Source organism: Phaenicophaeus curvirostris, chromosome 11 (genome assembly GCF_032191515.1).
Source record: "Phaenicophaeus curvirostris isolate KB17595 chromosome 11, BPBGC_Pcur_1.0, whole genome shotgun sequence".
In the NCBI taxonomy this organism is placed as follows: Eukaryota; Metazoa; Chordata; class Aves; order Cuculiformes; family Cuculidae; genus Phaenicophaeus; species Phaenicophaeus curvirostris.
The window spans coordinates 6,827,490-6,849,990 of record NC_091402.1 but is presented as its reverse complement, the minus strand read 5'-3'; the positions used below and the strand labels follow the sequence as shown (position 1 = coordinate 6,849,990).

Below are 22,501 nucleotides of genomic sequence, written 5' to 3'. Positions count from 1 at the left end.
ACCTGAAGCAGGGGGTCCTGGAGTAGCTTTAGAGGCAGCACTGTGAGGAATTGGGTGCTCAAAGACATTGTTGGGTGCCAGCCTGCTTGTAGCTGCTCATAATACCCATGGACGGCTAACATAGTTGTTAGTGATCCTTCAGAGCAGCTTGCTGTGTTTGAAGCTGGTAAGCCTGTCTTCCTCCTGATTTTGAGCAGCCTTCCTGAAGCATGTGGTGCTAACAGGAGCTTCCTCTGCCTGCAGTGCTCTGTCACGTGTGGGAAGGGATATAGGCAGCGCCTGGTGTCCTGCAGCGAGATTTACACTGGGAAGGACCACTACGAGTACGGGTACCAGAACACGGTCAACTGTCCTGGCACGCAGCCACCCAACATCCAGCCCTGCTACCTTGGGGAGTGCCCTGTCTCAGCATCCTGGCGTGTCGGCAACTGGGGAAGTGTAAGTTTGGCAAGCTTCTTTTCTTAACTCAAAAAACTACAACAAAATTTTTCATTCCATTAGGGGACACAGTCCTAAGTTTTGGCAGGCGAATGTTTAAGAGTAAATTAATGCAGTTAATACCCTTGTGTAGCAGCAGCCCTGCTGTGTGTAGGGCTTCTGCTCTATCTGAACCCCATCATATGAGGGCGTCCTAGCAGCAATGTTATGATCTCTGTGAAACTTTGGTTGTAGCCAAAATTTGTGGCACTGTTGAGGGTTATAGGATGATTTGGGTTGGAAAAGACCTTAAAGATCACCTAGTTTGCCCCCCCTGCCATGGTCAGGGACAATTTCCACTAGATCAGATTGATCAAAGCCTCATGCTTAGTCAGAATGTGGCGGTCATTGCCAGAAAACCCTGTGCTAAAGTAGAGGGAGTGATGGATAGTTGGCAGCTGGAGGTGATCCCATGTGCCTGTGTATGTGAGCAAGACTTGAGAACCACCAGTAGGCCTTAAAAAGATCTGCCCTTCCCCGTCTTACAAATGCTTGGGCAGGGCAGGAGAAAGAACTTTGCTGTTCTGCTAAAGTTATTTGTGTTGAGCCTCTTCTGGGGCCTGAACTACAAGATCAAATTTTAGTGAAGGTGATAACATTTCACTTCTTTGGACCTCTGGCATTCTTTGAAATTCTCATAAATTTGATTTATTAACTCAGCTCAGGAATTTGTCAAATTACAAGGCAATGAGGGTCGAGTTAAGTAACATGTAGTAGAAATTGTCACAGTAAATGGCAGAGCCATTTGAAATCTAAGTTCCTCCTGCCCCGTAAGAAGCTTCAGATCCTCTCCATGAGTCAGGGCAGAGGAGTTACAGCAAAAAGCTCAGTCTCAATTAATTGGTATTTCTCAGAATATCAGTGCAAAATGTCCAACTCATTAATACAACTTCACTGAGAAGAGTATCCGTTTCAGAGGGCAAGACCTCTCTCCTTGCTTTGGGCTGCTGGACGTCACAGTGACTACCAAGTGCCATGACCCTTTCTCATCTCTGAATTTCAAAGGGATTTAATGTAAAATACCATCACCTTTGATGGACAGAGAGAGTCCTGCTCAGCTCCTTAGTTAAGTTTTGTGGATTTGGGCCTGATAAAGAGTAAATGCCAAGTTGCAGATACCATGAGCGATTGAAGACTGTCTCCTTCACGGCGTGCTCCTTTAGACTAATAATTTCTAAAGAGTTACGCAGCATCATTTTCTTGGTGGCCTAACGTGGTACTTGTAGAAAGAGCTGAATTTAATTTCGAAGTACTGGAAGAACAAGTTGTGGAGGTGGAGCAAGATTCTCACACCTCCCATAACCCACACTCAGCAGCAGCCAGTCCAGATGAGCAGCTGCTCAGTAGCACCAGTAACTTGTACCATTTTACCTTTAAGATTACCCACAATTTGGGCCCTTTGAGGATGAACCAATGTTTGTGAAGATGTAGCCATTTTTCTGGAGAGCGAGGGGAAAGAGGGTTTGGGGGCTGTGGGTGTTTTGCTGTAGTTTGGATAGAAAACAACTCATGTTGTGCTTGTTCAGAGGCCCCTGCGAGTCACCCAAGCAATGTCTCCCAGCCACCAGGAGAAGATTTCTACCAATCGGGCCTCCTGGTGAACATTTCTCTTGTATGACCTTCCTAGTGTGAAAAATAAACAATTTCACATTAGCACATGGTAGCTTGTAGTGATCTTCTTGAAATAATTAGTGATGATGATAATAAAGGATTAATAATCAAAGGGTTTACTTGCTGAATTAAAATTAAGCCTGTTTGAACGCTTTGCAGGACTGGGGCCTTTGCTGCTGTCTCTAGATACAAGGGAAACCATCTCTCTCTGGTCCTCTGAGGCCCAGAAACTGTTGAGATAAAATACAAATCTCTGTCTTCTGTCTTGCAGTGCTCTGTCACCTGTGGAGCTGGAGTCATGCACCGGTCGGTGCAGTGTTTGACGAATGATGACCAGGTCAGCAGCTTGTGCCATGTGGATCTGAAACCCGAAGAGAGGAGGACATGTCACAACGTCCATGATTGTAAGTCTGCAGATTTGCACCTTTCTTTGCCTTCCTTGTGGCTTCAGCATCGGTTTCCATCAAACATCTGGGGGTGTGCAGTATTGCCAAGCACTGAGAGCCATCCAGCTAAGCACTAAGGCACTTTAGGGAGACATCTTAAAAATAAACAAGCTGCTTTGCTGCATGAGAGTCTTCACGCTGTTACAAAAGGCATTTTGATGTACAGTTGCTCAGTGACTACCAGTATTTCTGTTTTGTTTCAGGTGAATTACCAAGGAGTTGCAAAGACGTTAAAAATCTCAAAAGCATCACTGAAGACGGCGAATATTTCCTTCAAGTCAAAGGAAAGATGTTAAAGGTGCATTTCAACAACAGATTGATAGCTAATGCATTTTACGAAGGTGTAAGAGGATGCTGCGTGTGCTCTTCGCTTCCACTCTTGGATTTTCTACCTTCAGTTTTCTCAGCCATCCCTTTGCACATGATGCCTTGACGAAATTCTGGCTTCTCTCTCTCAGGTGTATTGCTCTGGGATGCAGACTGACAGCCCAAAGGAGTACGTGACTCTTGTAAATGGGGATGCAGAGAATTTTTCAGAAGTATATGGATACAGGTAAGAAATCCTTTAATCCTGAGCTTCACAACATTTTTGTTTTCCATGGCAATATTTTCCGGTCATGAGTAGAAAGGGTTTTCTTTTGATTTAGATTGCATAACCCGACTGAATGTCCATATAATGGAAGCAGACGAGAAGACTGCCAGTGTAGGAAAGATTACACAGCAGCTGGGTTTTCCACCTTCAGCAAAGTAAGGCTGGACCTGAACACTATGCAAATAATAAGTGAGTAAAAACAGGGCCTTGCTATTAAAAAAAAAATGTTTATTTTACACAAATATAACTGTAACTACAAGCAAGCAGTGGTACTCTAGTGAGCAATATTCCTGAGTTCACTTGTTAAGGGCTGCTTTACACTTAGAGACTGCAACTTGAGTAAATCAGAAGATGCTCGTACTATTCCTCTGTAATATGGGAAGATATTAAGATAGTCACTGGTGTATCTGCTATGTAGAATGAGTATTTGCATGCTCCCGGCAGGCTGGTGTATCTTTTGAAAGATTTTATTTTATTTGGTCTCCTGTTTTCAGACTGGACTCAGGCACAAAGCTTAACCAGGGAGGAGCCAGACCCCATTTTACATACAGAAGTGTCAGGAGATCCCAGTGCAGGAGCTCTGCTGGGATCAGCGATGCTGCTGTCTCTGGGCTAGGGTGGAAGAGGCTCTTAGTAGAGTCAGACCATGGGGAAATAACTTGTGTTGAGAGTGGTAGAGCTGGAGCTGTGGATTTGCAGGGGGGGTGGGAGCTGTAGCTGTGCAGTGTAAGTGATATCCTGTCTTTCTTGTCATTCATGAGAGCTGGGAGCCATCCTGCTGCCTGAGAGCCTGCAACATCCCATAGGGTTATAGTTTCCAGTCTCCTTGACTCCAGGGATGCTATCAGTTTCCAGCAAATGTTTTAAAAATACAACATATTGTTGGGTGTTCATTCAGTAAATAGCAGAGATTTTTTAGCAAATCGAAATCCTTCCTTGTAAAACGACTCTTTATCTGATAGGGGATTTTATCACTTAATTCTCAAACCAGGAGACCTCCCAGTCTATCAGTCTGTAAAAGGCTACTAATAGCCTGCAAAAGTTCCTAGGTAAAGATCTCAAAAGAACCACCCTCGGGGAATTTGATACCATGTCCCTTTCCATTTCAAAAGGAGCTGGGCACCTACCTCTGTCCGGCAGGAGCTATCTCACATCTCCATCTAAATGAGTCTTGGTTACTTCAGATCCCTCCAGAGCAAAATACCCCAATTCCCTTTGAAACCCCAACCCCTCGACTGGAACAGGCAGGAGAGCACAGGGATGGTTGCCTTTGTTTAAGAGAGGTCCCGTGGCCTTCTTGAAAGTGGGGAGTTTTCTAATAGAGAAATAAAACCCAAGTCATGGGTTTGAGTTTTGTTGTTATCTATATCAAGGCCCTAAATTACCAATGTACTTAAACCAAGCTGTAAGCATTGTGTGTCCTGTTAAATTCAAGGCTCACATAGCAGGAGTCACATGTGGGATGAATTGGGGGATTTAATATTAAGAATCCAGCAGATGAGGGTTTGACTGTCAAGATTAATGTAGGAAACCAGCTTTAGTGAATTTAAACGTTAACAAAGAGCATGTTTACATTTATTTTGTCTCTCTCTCTGCTTCTTTCTTTCCATGTTATTCACTAACTCTTCTCCACAGCGACTGATTTACAATTTGCCCGGACACATGATGGACGACCTGTTCCTTATGCCACTGCCGGAGACTGCTACAGCGCAGCCAAATGCCCACAGGTATTTCACAATAGCATTTCATAGGAATCAGCTCCATTTGTTATGGTCAGGTCCTCTATTAATTACTGCTGATCACATCAGCTCAACTCCAAAGAGTACCATGTTCTCATCTCATCTCAGCTGTGGGAGGAGAGTTGGGGTTTGTGTAGTTGAAGGAAGGAGATCTGTCCATGGCAGGGGTTGGTGGAAATGCTGGGCAGGGAGACCGGTTGTGAATCAAGCTATCGGGATGCCCTGAATCTTTTCTCTGCAGCCTCATATCTGCTGCAACTGCTGCTCACAGGGGTGTGGGAGGAGTGGTGGGAGGTAGCAGACAGACAGCAAGACTCCTGCCAAGCACCACTAATATACCCAACCACAAAGCACAGGGCTGGACACAGGCTGAGTTGCATCCTTAGTAGCTTCAGGATGCGATGCAGGATATCCAGCCCAGTCACCTGGAAGAAATATGCTTTCTTGAAAGCCTTTAGGAGAGTAATTAACACTGTGCTACAGGTGGCTTGCTCTGTGTCCCCAGCACATCTAGTTTCTGTGAAGATGGGGGATGATGAATGGGATCCTTGGGTAGTCCAAGGTATTGGGTAAACTGCATTTGCAAAGAGCATTAAGTAGGGAGTTGCAGCAACAGACGACAGAGGTGGAACCTCTCCATCTCCTTCCCTCCCTGCTTTCAGAGCTGACACTTTTCTGCACAGCTCAGCGGCTTAGGGATTGACTTCTTACCTCGGAAAGGCTCATGAATGTTAATATCCATCTACCTGACCCAGACAGTTTGATCCTTGCAGAAAATCAACATTCCCAAGGTAGCAAGTGCAAGAAGCAAAGCTAACAGCCATCTGGTACCGCAGGCTGGGCTGGGCTGTGGGTCAGCCTGGGGATGTGGCCACGGGATCTCTCCTTGGATCCAGAAACAGGGCTGGGATCTCCCCTGGGATAAGGGAAACCCTGGGGGGATGCAGACAGAGCCCCTCATTCTCCATCAGTTTTGTGCATTTTGAGACAGCGTGGACTGAAATTAAGGACTTTCAAGAAGAAAGAAAATAAATGGAAGAGTTTTGATCTTACTGAAGTCTGGAGGGAGGGCGAGCCCAGTGGAAAATGTGGAAAACAAGCCAGAGTATGCCCTCTCCAGCTGAGGAGGGAGCAGAGGGAGCAACTGCAGTGCATCCCTGGGGTCCCTTTCCCATCAGCTGCTGGAGCACGTCAGCCTCCGCATTTTGTCATGGAAAAGCCAACAATGCCCTCAGCTGGCAAATTGTGAAAAAGCAGCGCAAAAGAGAGAAAAAAGCCCCTCCTTCCCTACAGCCACCAAGGGGAAAGAAATTCCTAACCTGAGACGTGCTGTGATTTGTGAAGTATGCGCTTATCAGTATGAGAGTGATGGAAAAAATTGAAAACGTTGCCAGCAAGATCCTGTTATAAAAGTGACACCATGCAAAAGCACGGCGTTTCGGGATAACCAGGCTTGTCTGCTCATTTTTTAGGGTCGCTTCAGCATAGACCTTTACGGGACAGGCCTGTCCTTAATGGCAACAGCAAAGTGGCTCTCGCAAGGGAATTATGCAGTGTCGGAAATTCAAAAATCCCCAGTAAGTTCTAATTTTACCTATGGTTACACTCACTCATGAGAGGTTTCTAATTGTTGTCTTTCATAGCAACATCTTCCAATTGCAAACTAGCAAAAAATCTAACATCTGACATTAGAAATTAAGTGTTGCCCATGATTGCATGTGAGGTGGGAGGACCCTAGTGGCTTTAACTTGATTTGAGTTATTGCAATTAATTAGTGAGCCTGCTTAATCATGAAGCTGAAAACACCATGGGCTGTGGGGCAGACGTATGCTTAATTAGTTGTCTGAGATGTCCAGCACAGAGCGTGCATCACATGGCAGGCAGGACCAGGATGTCCTGGGTCAGGGCTGTGGAGTGGAGCTCAACCTGCTGTAGAGGATCCTGGGGCCAGGAGAGTGGTCTGAGCAGGAGTTGTTCCCAAAACAAGACACGGAGGATGTGGACTTTCCTAGCAGGTTGGTCTGGATTTATCTCCCTGGGAGAGCCCTGTGTCACCTGAGCTGCAATGGGCTGGGGCTGCTCCACAGGGCACTGAGCTCTGGGGCTCCAAGCCCTGCAGCTGCCCAGCGCTCTGCTGACCCAAGACCTCCAGGTAAGCCAGGCAGGCCTTCATAATCACTCCACAGCCGAATTTGAACTTGTACAGCTTAATTTTCCTGCCTGTCGCTGTGTGCCTTCGCATAGTTGCTTCTGTGTCATGTTCTGAAATCAGAGAAATCCAACTGGCTCTTACTTCATGTGAGTCATCCCAACTGCCCCTGTTAAAACTCCCCTAAAGAGACCACCGTAATAATTTACCAAAAAGCAACTTGCAAAGTATCCTCTCCTGCTTTCAATCTCAGTGGCTCTGAGGAGCCCCATGAGCCTTGTCAGTGCTGGGGCTCCTTTTAAGAGGAGAATTAGATGCTACTGGTCCAACTATGCTGCCAAAAAGCATCCTCCAGCACAGGCAGAAGAGTACAGCACAGACTCCACATCTTAGTTCTGGTAGATGCTTTGCTATTCCTGTCCCCTTCAGAAGAAGCCCAGACAACCGACTTTGGGGTTGCAGAGAGCAGCCACCATCACAGCTTGCAGAATTAAAACAAAATTTAAGGGACACGGGGTCTAAGACATAACTCTTAACTCTGTCATCTGGTGGCATCTGTCAAACACTGTTCCAGGGTTGCAATTGCCCACAGGAGCAGAAGAAAGGCAGAGTGAGGAGAGATGATAGCAGCCTGCTGCAATCACAGATCAATAGTGTCAAGGGCAGGATGGAGCTCGTTTAAAAATAAATGCTTTGTGCAAGCTTGTCCTGCACTGAAGTCCAATTTTCTGGTAATTGAGGGTTGAATTCCCCTTGAGGACTGTCTGTCCACTGTAATGTCCAAGAGGAGAAAGACTTTGCAGAGGTGGGATAAGGAAGACCAGATGGAGATAATAATCTTCCAGTGTGGGACCGGAGCTGCCATGCTGGAGACTGGGCCAACCCCACAATTACCCCACATCTTCCTTTGACTCTTCTGGCTTTGGAAATGCAGGGATGAGGAGGGGGACAGCACTTCGGCAAGTGGCAGAACTTCACCTTGTTTCTTTCCCTCTTGTCTTGGCTCTGGAGCTATTCCAGGCCTTTCCCTTCTAAAAAGATGTTCCTCAGTACTGCCTGCAAATATCCTTTCTTTGCCTTTCATGTGCTCAGGCACAACTGCTGAGGAGCCATTAGTGTCTAGATGTGGTTTTGCTCTAGCATGATCCAAGTTTTCCACTCGTTACAGTTATTCACTGTGAGGCAAACTGGAGAAAGCAGATACCCTTGAGATCTCTCTCCAAACGGCCTTCTTCTTGGGCATCTTTCAATGTAATATATCAAAACTACCCTTTCTTCATGTTCACCATCTGACCTGATGGCAGTAAAGGGAATTACATTTGCATACCTTCAAATATAACAGTGCTTATTTCATAGAGTGATTTAGGCATAATTTGTTTTCATTCCAAGACATTTTCTATTAAAAACCCTGACTATAATAACCCAGATCTGACCCTTTCACAGCATGGAGTTCCTGAGCCCTTACACAAGATGTTATTTCTGATTCTGCCTGCAGGATGGTACCAAAGTAGTAGGAAAATGCGGTGGTTACTGTGGGAAGTGTACTCCATCATCTGGAACAGGCCTCGACGTTCAGGTGTTATAGCCATGGTGAGTTCCCAGCTGCTTCTGCACAAAGGGAAATCTTCCCAAAAACATCCTGAAGGAGCAGATCAGGTCACCCACCCCATGCAGCACCCAGGGCACTGCTGGGACCCTGTGCTCTCTGTCCCTGCTCCCTCCAGTAACCCATACTGGTGTAATGCTGTCAACTGGAAAGGCACTTCCCACCTCACTGACACCCACTTTGGCTCTGCATTTGTGCCAATTCTTCTAGTTACAGGTTTCAGCTGCAATGATGATGATCTGACTCTGTGTACACCTTGCCTGTGTTTTCCAGGTTCTCTGAGAGCAGCCAGTGGAGATGAGACGGATGAAGGATAGCGATGCAATACCTCTGCCTTCCACTTTTTTATCTGTTTATGTGTGTATATAGATCGCATATTCTTAATGTACAGTATAATATTTATGTTTGGAATTATTTATTTTGATTTAATATTTTTGTACGTAAAATCATTATATTAAGGCTGCTTTTACTATTTTTTATTTTTTATTGTTAAATCCTGCAGTCAAGCCACTGCATTTTGCGTACTCTACATTATATGTAGCATTATGACAAGTGATACTTTATTGTCACTGTATTCAGTTGTTTACTTTCAATCAGTAATTTTCCTTCAGTTATGGGCTGCTCTGGCCCTCCACGGTGCTACACAATCTGCATAGGGGTATTTTTGGCGTTTCAATCTGTCTTTATGTAAGGAAAATAGACAAGATGTGCTTTAAATTTTATTTTAGGCCAACAGCACTCAAGGAAAACATGACAATGAATACAGTGCTAGTTGCATTAGCAATCTTTATCTTTTAGGTATGTTTTGAATTTCACATGACCTCTGTGGCCAGTGCTAAAAGAACTGGTTTGGTGCTAACATGATATTTATTAATGCTCTGTAGTTTTACTTAATCCAGTGCCTTTATCAGTGAAAAAGGGAAGAAAGCAGAAAAACTGGTCAGGCATTCAAATGAATTAAGATCTACCCCAGGTTTAGGAAAATTCCTGCAGATGGATCATTAGCTTGAGCCCCTTTTTCACTGGGCTCCAAAGTAAACTCACTTTTTAGAAAAACATAGATTTGACTCCTAATTGCATGTGCCACTGTGCTTCCTGGCTCCATCTGGAAGCGGGGTATTAACTCATCGCAGACAGCCTGATCAGGCCATATGTTTCCCTGAGCTATGTGCTGAGAAGCAATGCAGTTTATTAGGGATACTGTCACAAAACCCTGACATGAAGCCGCAGGCATCCCTGTTGTGTGAACCCCCTGCGGGGCCAGTGTGAACAGCAAGATCTGCTCTAGGGGCCAGGGGCCAGCACCAGCCTGCCCCATCAAGCCACCCCATCCTCGTGGCCAGGGGACTCCACTGCAGGCACCTGCAGCACTTCCTTGGCTTCCTACTCACTCACAGACCATCTGCAAAGGGAGGCTTCAGCACCAGCTCTGCCTCCTTTCAACAAGATCACTTTGTACTTAGATATAACTCTTCCCCTCCCCACCCCCCTCCAAAAACAGGCTGCTAACGCCTACTTCTGTGTTGCTTCAGATCTTCCTGGTAAGGCATCTGCACTCCTTGCCTACCTGCCATCCCATGATGCAGACCTTTAGAGGTGGCTTTCTTTCATTTGACATTGAGGATACAGCTCCTATAGGTGCTGAACGCAGCTGTGCCTTGTACACAGCCCACCACATTTTTGCAGAGCTTCGTAGCCCATTGAACGGGGGTGATGTGACCGGATTAATTTTGTAGTCTATGACTATGTCCCTTATCTCTTTCTCCACAAATTCACTTAGCGATAGGAAGATGCTGCCCTGTCGCCTTACGTGTCAGGGCAGCCAGGAGCACAAAGTACAAGGAAAGGAAGCTTTACAGCACAAAATTGCCAGCAGTTTGGAAAACCAAAAAGGCTTCTCTGCTACTTTGGATAAGTCTTGCAATTTTGGATGCAAACAGTTAACAAACCCACCCTCAGGATCTTGCGCGAGTCTTTTGCAGAGCTCCCTAAAGGATGGGTGATCAGCTTGTTACAGAACAGTCAGATCAATTGTGGTAAATGATCTGATCCCTGGATTCATAACCCATGTGTGTACTGGGTTGTGTTCGACCTGCCAGCCCGACAATTGAGCATTGACGTGTTCATGTTAGCAGGGAGACATCTTACAGGCAGGTAGGACTCTGTTACACTCCAGCAGCTAAAGAACTGGTGCTCTACACTTATTCTGTGTGTGCCTCTGCTGCTCTGGTTAAACTCAGAGGAAAGGAGTCTCTAACCCGTAATTTGGGGTTTGGGCTTAATAGTGCATAATTACATATGATTGTATCTTAGGCTGATTTTTTCACCTGCATTTTATGTCTATGCATAACAATTATAATTCTAACTTTCTGAGAAAAATGCCAAAAATACCATTTCAAGGGTGAAAGGAAAGAAAAGGGAAAAAGGGAAAGGGAAAAAGGGAAAGAGAAAGAGGAAAAAGGAAAAGGGGGAAGCAGTAGTAATGGAATAGTGATTTTTTTTTTAATGATAATTGCTTATGTATAACTTTCGTAGGGGAAAAGGGAAAATTGCACTATGAACTTTAGAAAGAAACAGTGGTGCTTAGAAAGTACAGGCTTATTGTATTTTCTCTAATGAAGTGAATGGCTATTTATAAAAATAAATATTATTTTGACCTGTACGCATTCATTTCTATCATGTAGTTTCATAGCAGCTATTAACAGAGCAAGAGAAACCTAAAACAAACAAACAAAATTAAATAAACTATAAGGGAAAAAAAATGATAGAGTATTGATCCCACGGTTCATTAACAGGCTTCATTAAATAGGTACAGACTTTGAAGACCAGAGAAATTAAAACATTCTTGTTCAGGAAACAACTCTGGGGTTTGTATGTCAATGCCATTATTTTTCTACAAACTGGGGTTTTGTTGCAAGCACTTTCCTGTACAGTGTTTCTTTTCTTTCTGCTTATACTCAAAAGGAAAAGACCTGTAATACATGTCTGTATGGTCTTTCTGCATTTGCCGTCGCATTTCAATACCTGTGTGCTATTATAGAAGCAAAATACTTTGTACACAAGGGAATAATACGTTGAATGGTAAACATTCCTTTCTGTGTTGGTACTTTTTTTCCAAGCTTTGGGTTCCTTGTTTGATTGTCCCGTGCAAAAGGAACAGAGGAAGGTAATAATGTTGTTTATGTGGAGCCCTGCCCCAAGCCCATGTTGGAGTCTGTGGATCAGGGAGCATTTTGGAGAATGGCCACATCCCTCCATTTGTGTCCTGCTAATCAGGTAGACTAATGCTCCCCAATTTCTGTCCAGGAGAGGGGTGTCCCAAGGTACAAAACATAGACCAGCAGATCCCAGAGGTGCCTGGTGACCTGCTGGTGCTGCCATCCATGCCCCGGGGACATCCCTTGGATGATAGGGGAGTTAAACTGTTAATGTTTTTGAAGGATGAGCTGGGATACAGGACCTGGTCCACACCACTAGGGGTGCTATTTAAAGAAATCTACAAAAAAATCCAAATTATTTCTAAGTTTGAAAAAAAAATCAAATATACAAGAAAATTCAGGTAGGAGGAATTTGGGTTAACAGCAAGTAAATATGGGGACCAGCTCCTGGGAGGGCAACCAAATGACAAAATGCAGCCAGAATCTTCCATCCCCTCTGCCCCAGACTGCAGGTAAGAGTGAAGAAGTATTTTTCTCTCCTTCCTTATAAGTTGCTTTGTCTCAGAAAATGCAGCACACTTGAGTGTGCCTTTAATCCAAAAGGAGAGAAGATACCTTTCTCATGCTGTCTACAACCCTGTCAGATGCAGGAAACAGAACATCCAGTATTTCAAAAGCTTGACTTCTAGTTTGTATGGAAAAGATTCTTCACTCAGAGGATGGTGGAGCACTGGAACAGCTCCCCAGGGAAGCCGTCACGGCACCGAGCCTGGCAGTATTTCAGAAGCATTTGGACTACGCCCTCAGACACATGGTGTGAATACTGGAGTTGTCCTGTGCAGGGACAGGAGTTGGACTCGATGATCCTTGTGGCTCCCTTCCAACTCAAGACATTCTATGACACTCTGACCAGTACCTTAAAGGTGTCTCTTTTCCATCATTTATGTTTAATACATGATTACCAAAGATTTAAATGTGGGCTGCTCTGCAATTAAGCCAACTGGAGGCCTGAGCACTGCCCCAAATCATATTTAACCTTCCAGCACTGTATGATGAAAGGGTCGTTTTAATACTTCTGATACTTAGGTCCAGTTATTCTTTGAAAATTATAGTGCTTTTCTTAGGCCTCATTGTATGGCCTGTCAGGACTAATTGCTTGAGAGACAGAGGTGATTGCTTCATCTCTTCAATCTCCTTTCCTGCTCTGATAACAGGAATGTTTTTCCTTTATGGAAAAATAAAATGCATTTTGTTGAAGGTTGTTGGAAATGCTAGTTTTAAATAAGGATATTTGCTAGAAAACCTTTTCTCCTGCATAGCCTAGATTTAAAAATCATATTGAAAAATGATAAGAGGCAGAAAAGACCAAGGAGGGCACGTGAGGCTTGAAAGACAATTTTGCACTGAGGCACTTGCAGACCTGGTCTGGTGGCTCTTTGTGACATGACTCCTTTTCCCAAATAGATGATTGAGGGATGACTTGGAAAAAGCATTGAGGTGAGAGAGTTCTCCCACCTACCAGGCAAAGGCACGGAAGTTCAACCACTCCCCAGGGTCAGTAACAGTCAAAGTAGCTCAGCCTACACCGTAAGTTCTCCCATCACTGGAACTCTTCAAATCGAGAACTCTTCAAATCAAGTCTTCTTAAGAAATACATTTGAGTTCATCCAGCAGTCACTAACCTTAGTAGCTGCTGGTCATTTAGTGGGAGGAGATGAGTCCCTTTGCAGTACAAATTCCTGGAGGCAGCTCTCCAGCTTGCATTCTGCAGGAGGAAGGAGCTGGTGGCCCAAAGCAGTGCCTGTCGGTCTCACTACAGTATTTTCTTAGTTTTTTGCCTATGCTGGAGTAAACCAGGCAATCAGAATTGTCACCTTCCAGAAGCAGATTTAGTTGACAAGTTTCTGACCTCTCTTTGCAACAGCGAGATGAAGAATTCTAAGAAATTATTTTTAGCCTTCCTAGAAAAGTCTGAGTTTCCACTTCAAAGTTGGCTTAATTGTCAACTATTTCAAATTACCAAACATAAGGCACAGCTTTTGAAAAATCAAAATGAGATGAGAATACTGAGGTTTTTGCATGGGTTGGGGTTTTTTATTTGTTTGTTACAACTAAAATAAAGCAAGCAACAAACCAGCAAACCTGTGAAATTTCCTATGAAATGGCTTTTGCCTCTCTCTATAATTACACCTGAAGTGTTTGGAGATATGATCTGTTGACTGTAAGTACAGGGAGATGTGATGTAAGTACTCTTTTAAGCCAAAGGAAGATAGAAATACATTTCTCCTTTGTGAAGCTGATTCAAGTCCTTCAAGGCAGTGGCTAGATATGAAGTGTGGCAGCTGAGGCCATGCACATCAATCCATTTCCACCAGGAAAACTTCAGTTCTGCTGGGAGCATAAGAGCTCTAGTGATTTCCACACCACATCTCCTTGCTGGCTCTGGTGGATGCTGACCTTTAATGTTCCTGCTCAAGCTGAGCCGCCAGCAACGATATCGTGCTGCAGCTACTGAAACATTTGTTGGTAGTCAGCATCTCCATCTCTGGGAAGACAGCATGAGAAGAGCCAGAAGTCTGAAGTAACCGCTGAATACAATCCCCTTTATACTCAGGGCAGAGGGTGCAGGGGAAGGCAGGTCTGTATGTATTTTGTCCCTTAAAATCATTACTTAGCTCCATTCATATGTTTAACATTTCCTGATCCTTCTTTAATCTGCAACTACATTTCACATGAGCAATTAAATTAATCAGGTCTTTGCTGCATTGTCCGTTACTAATCCATCCTCGCTGGCTCACTGACCTTTCTCTTTGAAGCTCTTCACTGCTCACCGCCTGCCTTCCCCCATCCTCATGCAGAAAGGCGTATTTACTGTGAAATGCTCTAATTGCTCCCACTCACGGTAGCAGGGAAACGGGGATGGCTCCCTGCAAACTGGCAAGAATAAACGTGTCCAGGTTAGCCGCCGTGATTGGTAAATACAGGCAGGGGCTTATTTGCTCCCATGTCTCTGTAATCCCCGAGCAGGCATGAGCTAAACTGCCTGCTGCAAAGGATGCGAGCAGGTACCAGATGCTGCCAGAGGCTGGAGCTCTGGCCCCATGCATGGCTTGGGCTCCCTGGATGAAGTTATCTCAACCAAGTCTCAGGCTTGATCAGCCCTTTGGAGCAGGGGCTAGATTTGTGGTGTGGGACCACGCAGCCCTGCACTTGCCCCTGAGCCTGGCACCTTGCCGGAGCTTGGCTAGAGCAAACACCTCCCCACTGGTGCCAATCTAGCCCTGCTTGAGAAAAATGCAGCTACAGATAAACGCACCCGCACTAGCTGAACCGGCAAATAACTGAGCGCTGAAAAAATAAACTGCATGTGGCACGGGCCAAGCTGCTCGAAGGAGGCGTAGATCAGCAGTTGCCACGGAGTTTTGCTTCCTGGCAGCAGCAGGGAATAACATGGTGAGTCTAAGCCTTGCCTCGTGAGAGCAGAAGCCAGAGAGCTTTCTTCCTGTCTGTGTTGTGGCTCAGCTGCTGAAAGAGTTTGCCATCTCCCTCATTTTTTCACTGCTCTCTTTCCAGGGGATCCCTGAGCATACCAGGTCTCTTCAAAGCCAGGTGTCTCAGGGGACAATCCACCCAGACCAGTGGCATGGATGATCTAAGGAGACATCAGCCAAGGACATTCCAGCAGATTGCTCTGTTGTCTCTTGCTTGAGCTGCTGCCATCATCCAGGCAAGGCAAATGGAGAAATGCCACCCTTCAGAGATGGTTATTGGAGATATTCCTTAATTCTGCTGACTGAATTTCGTAAAGTGTATTGTCTCAAAAGCCTTCCAACAGCTCTTGTCAACATCTACAGCCTCATTCCACTCTACGTGGAAAACCCAGCGGGTGTGCCTTGTGCTAGTGCATAGCTCACCTGGAATAACCCCTGAGAGCTGCACGCTTGTTCCGGGAGAGGCTGCCTTCCTTAGGTGCCCAAGATAATCTCATAATATCTTCCTCTTCATCAGTTTTCCTTCATGTTGTGCAAGTGGCGTGTGAAGCTTTCCAGATAGGACTTCCATTCAGATTTCACTAATGGTATTTTCCCATTTGATATTTCCTAACAGACTGAGCCTTTCAAGAGCCTAAATGTATGGAACCATTTAACTTGGGAGTATCAGAAGCTTTAAACAGCAGGTAGGTCCTGAGTTCTTTGCCTTGGCCAAAGAACCGGTATCTCCAGCACGTCCACAACACTGGTGGCCAGAAGAGAAATCACTTCTGGCATCTCAGGGACCATAGACATTGTTTCCTGAATTTTCCCTTAGAGCAGACACCTAACTTCTGCCTCATCTGAGCTACCACCCCACCACAACCACCAGCAGTCAGGGTTTGTCAGCTATCTCACTCCCCTATTTATCAGCAGGTTTCAATCTTGTGAAACAGTAAGAAAAAAGGCTATTTTTCTCTTCCCCTAACACGAAGAGACAATAAAGCAGCTTTAAAAAAAAATGAATAAAAGGACCTTTCCACCTGTGGGATGGCAAATGCATTGGAATGTGAGGGACTGAACATCTGTGGTGCTTCCAGGGCTGTCGCAAGCAAAAAGGGAGAATGGTTTTGCTCCCAGTCACTCGCCTCCTGCCTCTGTGGCTGACACTTGCCTCTCTGTGAGTTACCCTAGTTAAGTTCGTTTTTTCTCATCTCCAGGAACAGTCTTGAAAAGTAAAATTAGAATGGAAGGAGTGTGAATTTACAGCATAAAGCAAATAATGCTGCTGGAGTGCAAGCAAGCTCTAGGGATTGGGGTGGGGGAGGATAGTAGAAAATTACTTGTTGCAAGGAGGTTTTGTGCAAATTGGCAGAGCCCCCCACTTGATTGCTTTGCCTAGCCTCAAATTGAGAAGCATTAAGGAACTGCGTGAACCAGGGTCATCTACCACCGGCCTCTGCTCCAAGGTAGAGCTGTGCCTGGGGAGTCTTGAGCCTGACAGCAAAGAAATCGAATTGTGGGGAAAAGATGCAATGCTGTCATCTTGGGGAGTGAGTAGCAGCCGGCCAGGACAAAGATGGGGCTACAAGGGATGGCAGCGGGGTGGCAGCCGGGATCCACTTGGCGCTCAGCACAGCCCATGCCCCAGTGCCAATGCTTTGCTGCGCTGGCATCAGGAAACCTAAGGTCCCTCCAGCACCCAGGGGTGCTCAGCCTGCCCACTTTGAGAGGGGCTGAGCCCTTTTATTTTGTACAGGGAGGTAAGCTTTGTATGTCCACTTGGCTCTGCCTTTCATAGCAGGTGTTCTTCTCCGCAGAGTTGGGCTGGGCTGCAAGTTTTTATTGGTGTGGGCTCCCAACTCCCAAATGCTATTTACAGGGAAATTGACGACTGCCTTCAAAATTAACAATAGATGGCTATAAATCTTACTTAGTTACCTAGCAACTAACACAATAAACTCCTAAGGTTAAAAGGAGATACCTTGGGGAATGGCCATTTGCATTCCTGGGTGGGAGGACAAAACCAAAATTCCTGGGATATTTACAAATTACTGTATTGATGAAGGAAAAAAAGGTGAAATTACTCGGTGCAGTTTTAATCCAAATACCTCAGAACAGACAAATCTAATAGAAAAAGTAGTAGTCAAATGGGTGTGATAAAGAGTACTCGGAACATGCATTGATCTACAAAAATGATGGAAGGGTTTTGTTAAGTTGCTAAGCCCACTTTGTTACAGTTTCTGACATCTGAAGTGTGTGTATTGCAGACTAACAGCGTAATAAATGTTCAAAATTAATTTGACCTGTATGTGCCTGATGGAATATGCCCTAGAAAAACCTACGCAGTGCAAAAAAAATTTCAGACTGAAGTAACATAGCATGATTCATCCCGGCATGGGTTCCTGTTATGCACAGCACAGATTGAAATTACATATCCCCACCTCAAACTGGGGTTTATGCACAGGCTTTTCTGCCTGAAGTAATTGCAAATCTTGAAGCTGGAACGAGCGGAAACACTAAATTGTTTCCCTCCTAAAAGACCCTCACGAGGGCATGTTTACTCAGGAAGGAGGAGGCTTGGTGGAAGAACTATGCAGTAAAATAGATGCCTGGTCCCTAGCACACTCCTTCAGCAGCTGTGGCACTTAGAGGCGTTTCTTAAGCCCTAATTTCGTTGTTTAAAAGCTTCAGACAATAACTGTCTAATAACAGTTGGACATTACTACCTTCAGGGTACTAGGTGATGACAGTTTTCATGTGGAGTGGTAATTCACCTGTGCAGGCTGCTGGCAGGAGGAACCACGAGGGGACTTACTGGTTCCATAACAGCCAAATCCACCTTGAAATGGCAGAGGGGAGAAATGCATGGGTCCAGTCGACAAAAGGAGAGTTGCTTTCTGCTTTACTCCAGTGTTTTCTCTTGGTGGTACTGCTGCCTTGGTGCTGATGGTCAGAGCTGGACCGCAGGAGGCACAGAGCTGATAGAGGGATACTAAGAGTTTTGTGCAGATTTTTTGGAGATGAACTAACACAAGGCATGGTTTGCAGGATAGAAGAGCTTGGGGCACTTCCCTGGTAGGACTAGCAGATTTTCCTGGCTCCTTACACGGAAGTGTTGTGTTTGCCAGCTAACTCCCATCCAGAAGAGCCGGGCAGAGACTCCATGGTCTTTGGTGGCACATGTTGCCCCGTATTTGACATCCTCTGTTTGCAGCTACTGCTGTAGGACCCTCAGCTCATCTTCCCAAGGGGTAAACTGCCCCTTGGGATTGGACACGGTGACTTCACTCTTGCTATTTGCTCATACTGGTGTCCCAAAGGGGTTGGAGGTTACCTCTTCTCCTCATTGATGTGCAGCAGTGGGGCACACTACAAGGTGAGACCTAGCAGAGCTGTGAGGTTGGGTACGTACCCTGGAACCAGGCAAACAGAACAGCTCTGCAGCGACATGGGTTTCTTCTTTCTACCTTCTGTTGCCAGAGGCTGCATTTTCTTGAAGAAGTGCATTTATCTGAGCAGGAGGCATAGCACAATGTGTGTGCATGTTCAGCTAAGGCATTCTGCAAGTCTTGTGACCAGATCTGCTGAGCTACAAGGGCTAACACGTCAGGGCACACTGCGGCCACTGCTGTGCCTGCTCTGCATCAAAGGGCTGCTCTCCTTCTGTGGATCCCACATCAGCCCCTGCAGCACCCACCCTATGACCAAAAGCCAACGCAGGACCATAATTTGACTTTTCCCTGAACTCTCTGATTTTAACCATTATTATTTCTGTAGTATCAGGTACAATGGTGAGCAACAGAAGAAGAGCATCTCTGTCATTTTGCTCCTCTCAGTCATCATAACTTCAGCAGGGAAAGGGTTCCATCTCGGCACATGAATGGAGGAAACTGGGTTTTAAACTGGTTTAGTCATGAGAACGGCTAGAAAAGTGTCATCTCTAGGGAGGTTTAGTTGAAACAGAAATGGGAGGGGAAGATGATGTACAGAACAATTTAAGTGACAGCAGAAACAATAATTTGTCAGACAAACTGTCTGGCATATATTATCCATGTGTCTCTGTTTCTGAGCCTATTTGACAGCAGTATTTGACATCCCCCACCTCCAAGATGAGTCTGCCTCCTCTCAAGAGGAAGATCTGCACATTTATAAAAACAAAATTTTAAAAACCCTTTTGAAAGTACATCTCATGGTAGCACAGGTAGGGCTCAAGCTGCATTGTTGTCCTCTGCCTGCCCAGCCATGCCAAGATGTATGCATCACCCACTTTGAACACAGCGAGAACAAGGGAGTGGGAGTTTGTTTCCTGAGAGATCTTTACTCTTGGCAGCTTTTCTGGGGGAGGAAAGAGAAGAGGAGCTTTCAGGACAGTGAGATAATGTCTCCTCTCCTTTTTCCAAACACATCCCAGGAATGATGTTCTGGCCTGGCTCGGCTCTTCCCTTGTATAGATGCAGCAGCACCTGAGCATCCCTAAAAGGTGGATCAAGTCCTCCTGACTGGCCCTCCATTTGTCCAGGATGTTTGAGACGGAGGGAAACTGCTGTCCTTGTGAGTTATTTAAATGCCTAGGAGTCACTAAGGACTTGAGTCTCTTGGGGTCATCAGTAGCTGAATCTTCTGCATCTTCTGCGCTCCAAGGCTGAGCCCTCATCTGCCCTCTCTTTTTGAATGTGCTGGTGCAAGTCTTGATGCTCAGAGCCCTCCCTGCCTTTCGACCGTGTATGGAGGAGTCACCCACCAGCGTCTGCAGCATCTGCTGAAATGAAACTGGAGGATATAAGCCATGCTGGCTGGCAGGCAAGTTTGGTGGCCCCATGGACAGCATGGGATGGAGGGAGGGGAGCAGCCTGCCTTGTTATAAGAAGCATTTAAGGACCCGCCTCTTCATCTAGAGCTGTGATTCAGCACAGCCACACCTCTAAGGAATTTACCTTCCAACTTTGACTTACTTTTGCTGTTTTAAACTCATAGCAGACGTCCTCATCAGCCCTGTTATTGAGGGCACGCAGCATCTCTTGCAACAGCAAAGCAATTAAAAAGGATTTGCAGGTCACCTTTAAAGCATTCCCCACAGCACGTTGAATCTTGTTACAAGTCCTGTATCCAATAATGCCTTTATTTCAGCAGTTTTAATTGGAGTTTTAAATATTCTGAGTCTTATGCAAGACAACCAAAGTGCTGGAGATTTTCAAGCCCTCTCTTGCACAATGCTTGTTCCCTGAAATCCTGTTGACCTTCAATAGAGATAACAGTAACTCAGCATCCCTGAGATTACTGTATCTGATATTAGATACAGCTTATAGGTAGGGATGTTCTAATATGAGGTGAAACCCCAGTGTGCAACCAGTTGCTCGCCATGTGACAAAACATGTATCTGAAGAGATCGCCTCCTCCCTCGAGAGTTTATAACATATTCTTGGACCACTGTATGAGCTGGAACCTGTGAGACAAACCAGGAAGAAAAACAATGATGAAATTTAACAGAAGGGAGCAATGGAGGGAAGCTGGAGGGGTTTGGAAGGGTAAAAAAGCAGAGCAGGGACAGATGTCAATATTTTCTCACTGACATTAAGAATGTCCATGAAGAGGAAAATTTTCTCCATGATAAAATTACCTTTTTTTTTTTTTCTTTGTAACAAACTCCAAGAAACAAAGTCCCTGAAAATCTGAAAATTCTTCCCTGAGACTCTTCAAAAGGCAGCCCTGCAGCTCCCAGCCTCATTTCGGTCTCCTAGAGAGAAAGATACAAGTGAAAAATTGACAAAAACGAGACCTGATTAAATGAAAAAAAAAAAAAATTATCAAGGCATTCTGGTGTTAACCAGCTGTGCAGCAGCAAGGCAAAGGAACAAAGAGATAGGGAAGGAGGGGAAGGAGATGACAGGACCCACGAACAACCACAACAGCGGGGTGAGGCTGTGAAATGCTAATGGTGAAGCTGCTCCTTCCCCACTGGGGATAAGTTTCTGAGGACCCTATGCTGTGCGAAGCATGTTTGCTGCTCCCCCTTCTCCCCACATTCTGCTTTGCTCTGCCTTTGTGCCAGATGTGCTGTTTGATTGCAAACCCAGGGATACGGGCTGGTTATTGGCCATAGGGACCCCTTTGGAGCACATTGTATAAAACTCAAGAGAGGCTGACACATGGGTTGCCCCACAGTTCCCAGCTCTCAGACCCCCAGCCCACAGCCCTACTGGGAGGACTGGGAGCTGTGACCGGTGCTTTGTATCCTTGCCTGGCATCTCAGCCTGCAAATATATTTGGCGTGGCTCTGTTTCTCCTGCACCTTGCTCGTATTTGAGGACTAAATCCATGTTCTTTGAAGAGGGGAACAGAAGCCCAGCAGGGACTTGGGCTGTTTGCTCCCTGACTTTCGCTATGTCAGTAAAAGCTTCCTGCACAGTGCAGGCTGCAATATGCTCAGAGCAGAACTTCAGCGCCACAGAATCCCATCTCTGCTCTTCTGGAGCTCAGGTTTTTTTATTAACACCTGGGCTCTGGAGCATTACGAGTGCCCAGCTGATACAAGAAGCAGTTACTATTACAAAAAGAGGAATAGTTTTGATTTAAGCTAAAGCAGAGTTATGTTTCATCTATGTAATTGTGTTCTTTGGAAATTAGAATGTCCCTCTGATTGGGTGTTTTCTTTAAAATGGTGTTTTTTCAGAAACTGTCCATTCTTTGAAGATGATAACGTCCTGTGTTAAGTTTGATCAGTGCTGAACAGATGTCTCTTCTTCTGCAATCACCTCTGCAGTATTTCCCTATCTCAAAGGCAAGGTCAAGCAGAGAGCTGGAGCCAACTCCAAATTAGCAAGAGATTTGACTATCGCGAAGTTTCATAATAACATTAAAATTAGTCTTTGGAAAGTAATACAATATGCATAAGATTTCTGGGAAAGTTTATCTATAGGCATGGGAAATGTGTTCCATCCCCAGCTTTTGTCTCATTGCACAGGATCAATGGAGATCCCTCCCTCGCGTTGCCCAGGCCTGATAAATCATAGACTCATAGAATTACCAGGTTGGAAGAGACCCACCAGATTATCGAGTCCAACCATTCCTATCAATCACTAAACATGCCCCTTAGCACCTCGTCCACCCATCCCTTAAACACCTCCAGGGAAGGTGAATCAACTGCCTCCCTGGGCAGCCTGTTCCAGTGCCCAATGACCCTTTCCGGGAAAAATTTTTTCCTAATGTCCAGCCTGAACCTCCCCTGGTGGAGCTTGAGGCCATTCCCTCTT

General features: G+C 45.3%; 1 protein-coding gene across 8 annotated transcripts in view; it reads left to right on the top strand.

Annotated features, from left to right (window-relative positions):
- Nucleotides 1-22,093, top strand: part of ADAMTS9 (ADAM metallopeptidase with thrombospondin type 1 motif 9) — a 95,381-nt gene extending 73,288 nt beyond the window's left edge. For 5 of the 8 annotated variants that reach the window (XM_069865440.1, XM_069865441.1, XM_069865439.1 and 2 more), the window contains 9 exons: nt 244-438; nt 2,360-2,492; nt 2,738-2,832; nt 2,993-3,087; nt 3,182-3,315; nt 4,762-4,853; nt 6,338-6,442; nt 8,510-8,604; nt 8,894-10,105. In XM_069865440.1, the coding sequence (XP_069721541.1) occupies nt 244-438; nt 2,360-2,492; nt 2,738-2,832; nt 2,993-3,087; nt 3,182-3,315; nt 4,762-4,853; nt 6,338-6,442; nt 8,510-8,599 (939 nt within the window). In that variant the 3' untranslated portion in view covers nt 8,600-8,604; nt 8,894-10,105. Of the gene's footprint in view, nt 1-243; nt 439-2,359; nt 2,493-2,737; nt 2,833-2,992; nt 3,088-3,159; nt 3,316-4,761; nt 4,854-6,337; nt 6,443-8,509; nt 8,605-8,893; nt 10,106-15,885; nt 15,956-21,921 lie in introns of those variants that run through there. The other 3 variants (XR_011338164.1, XR_011338165.1, XM_069865442.1) reach the window with 3 other exon arrangements.
- The last annotated feature ends 408 nt before the right edge of the window (nt 22,094-22,501 follow it).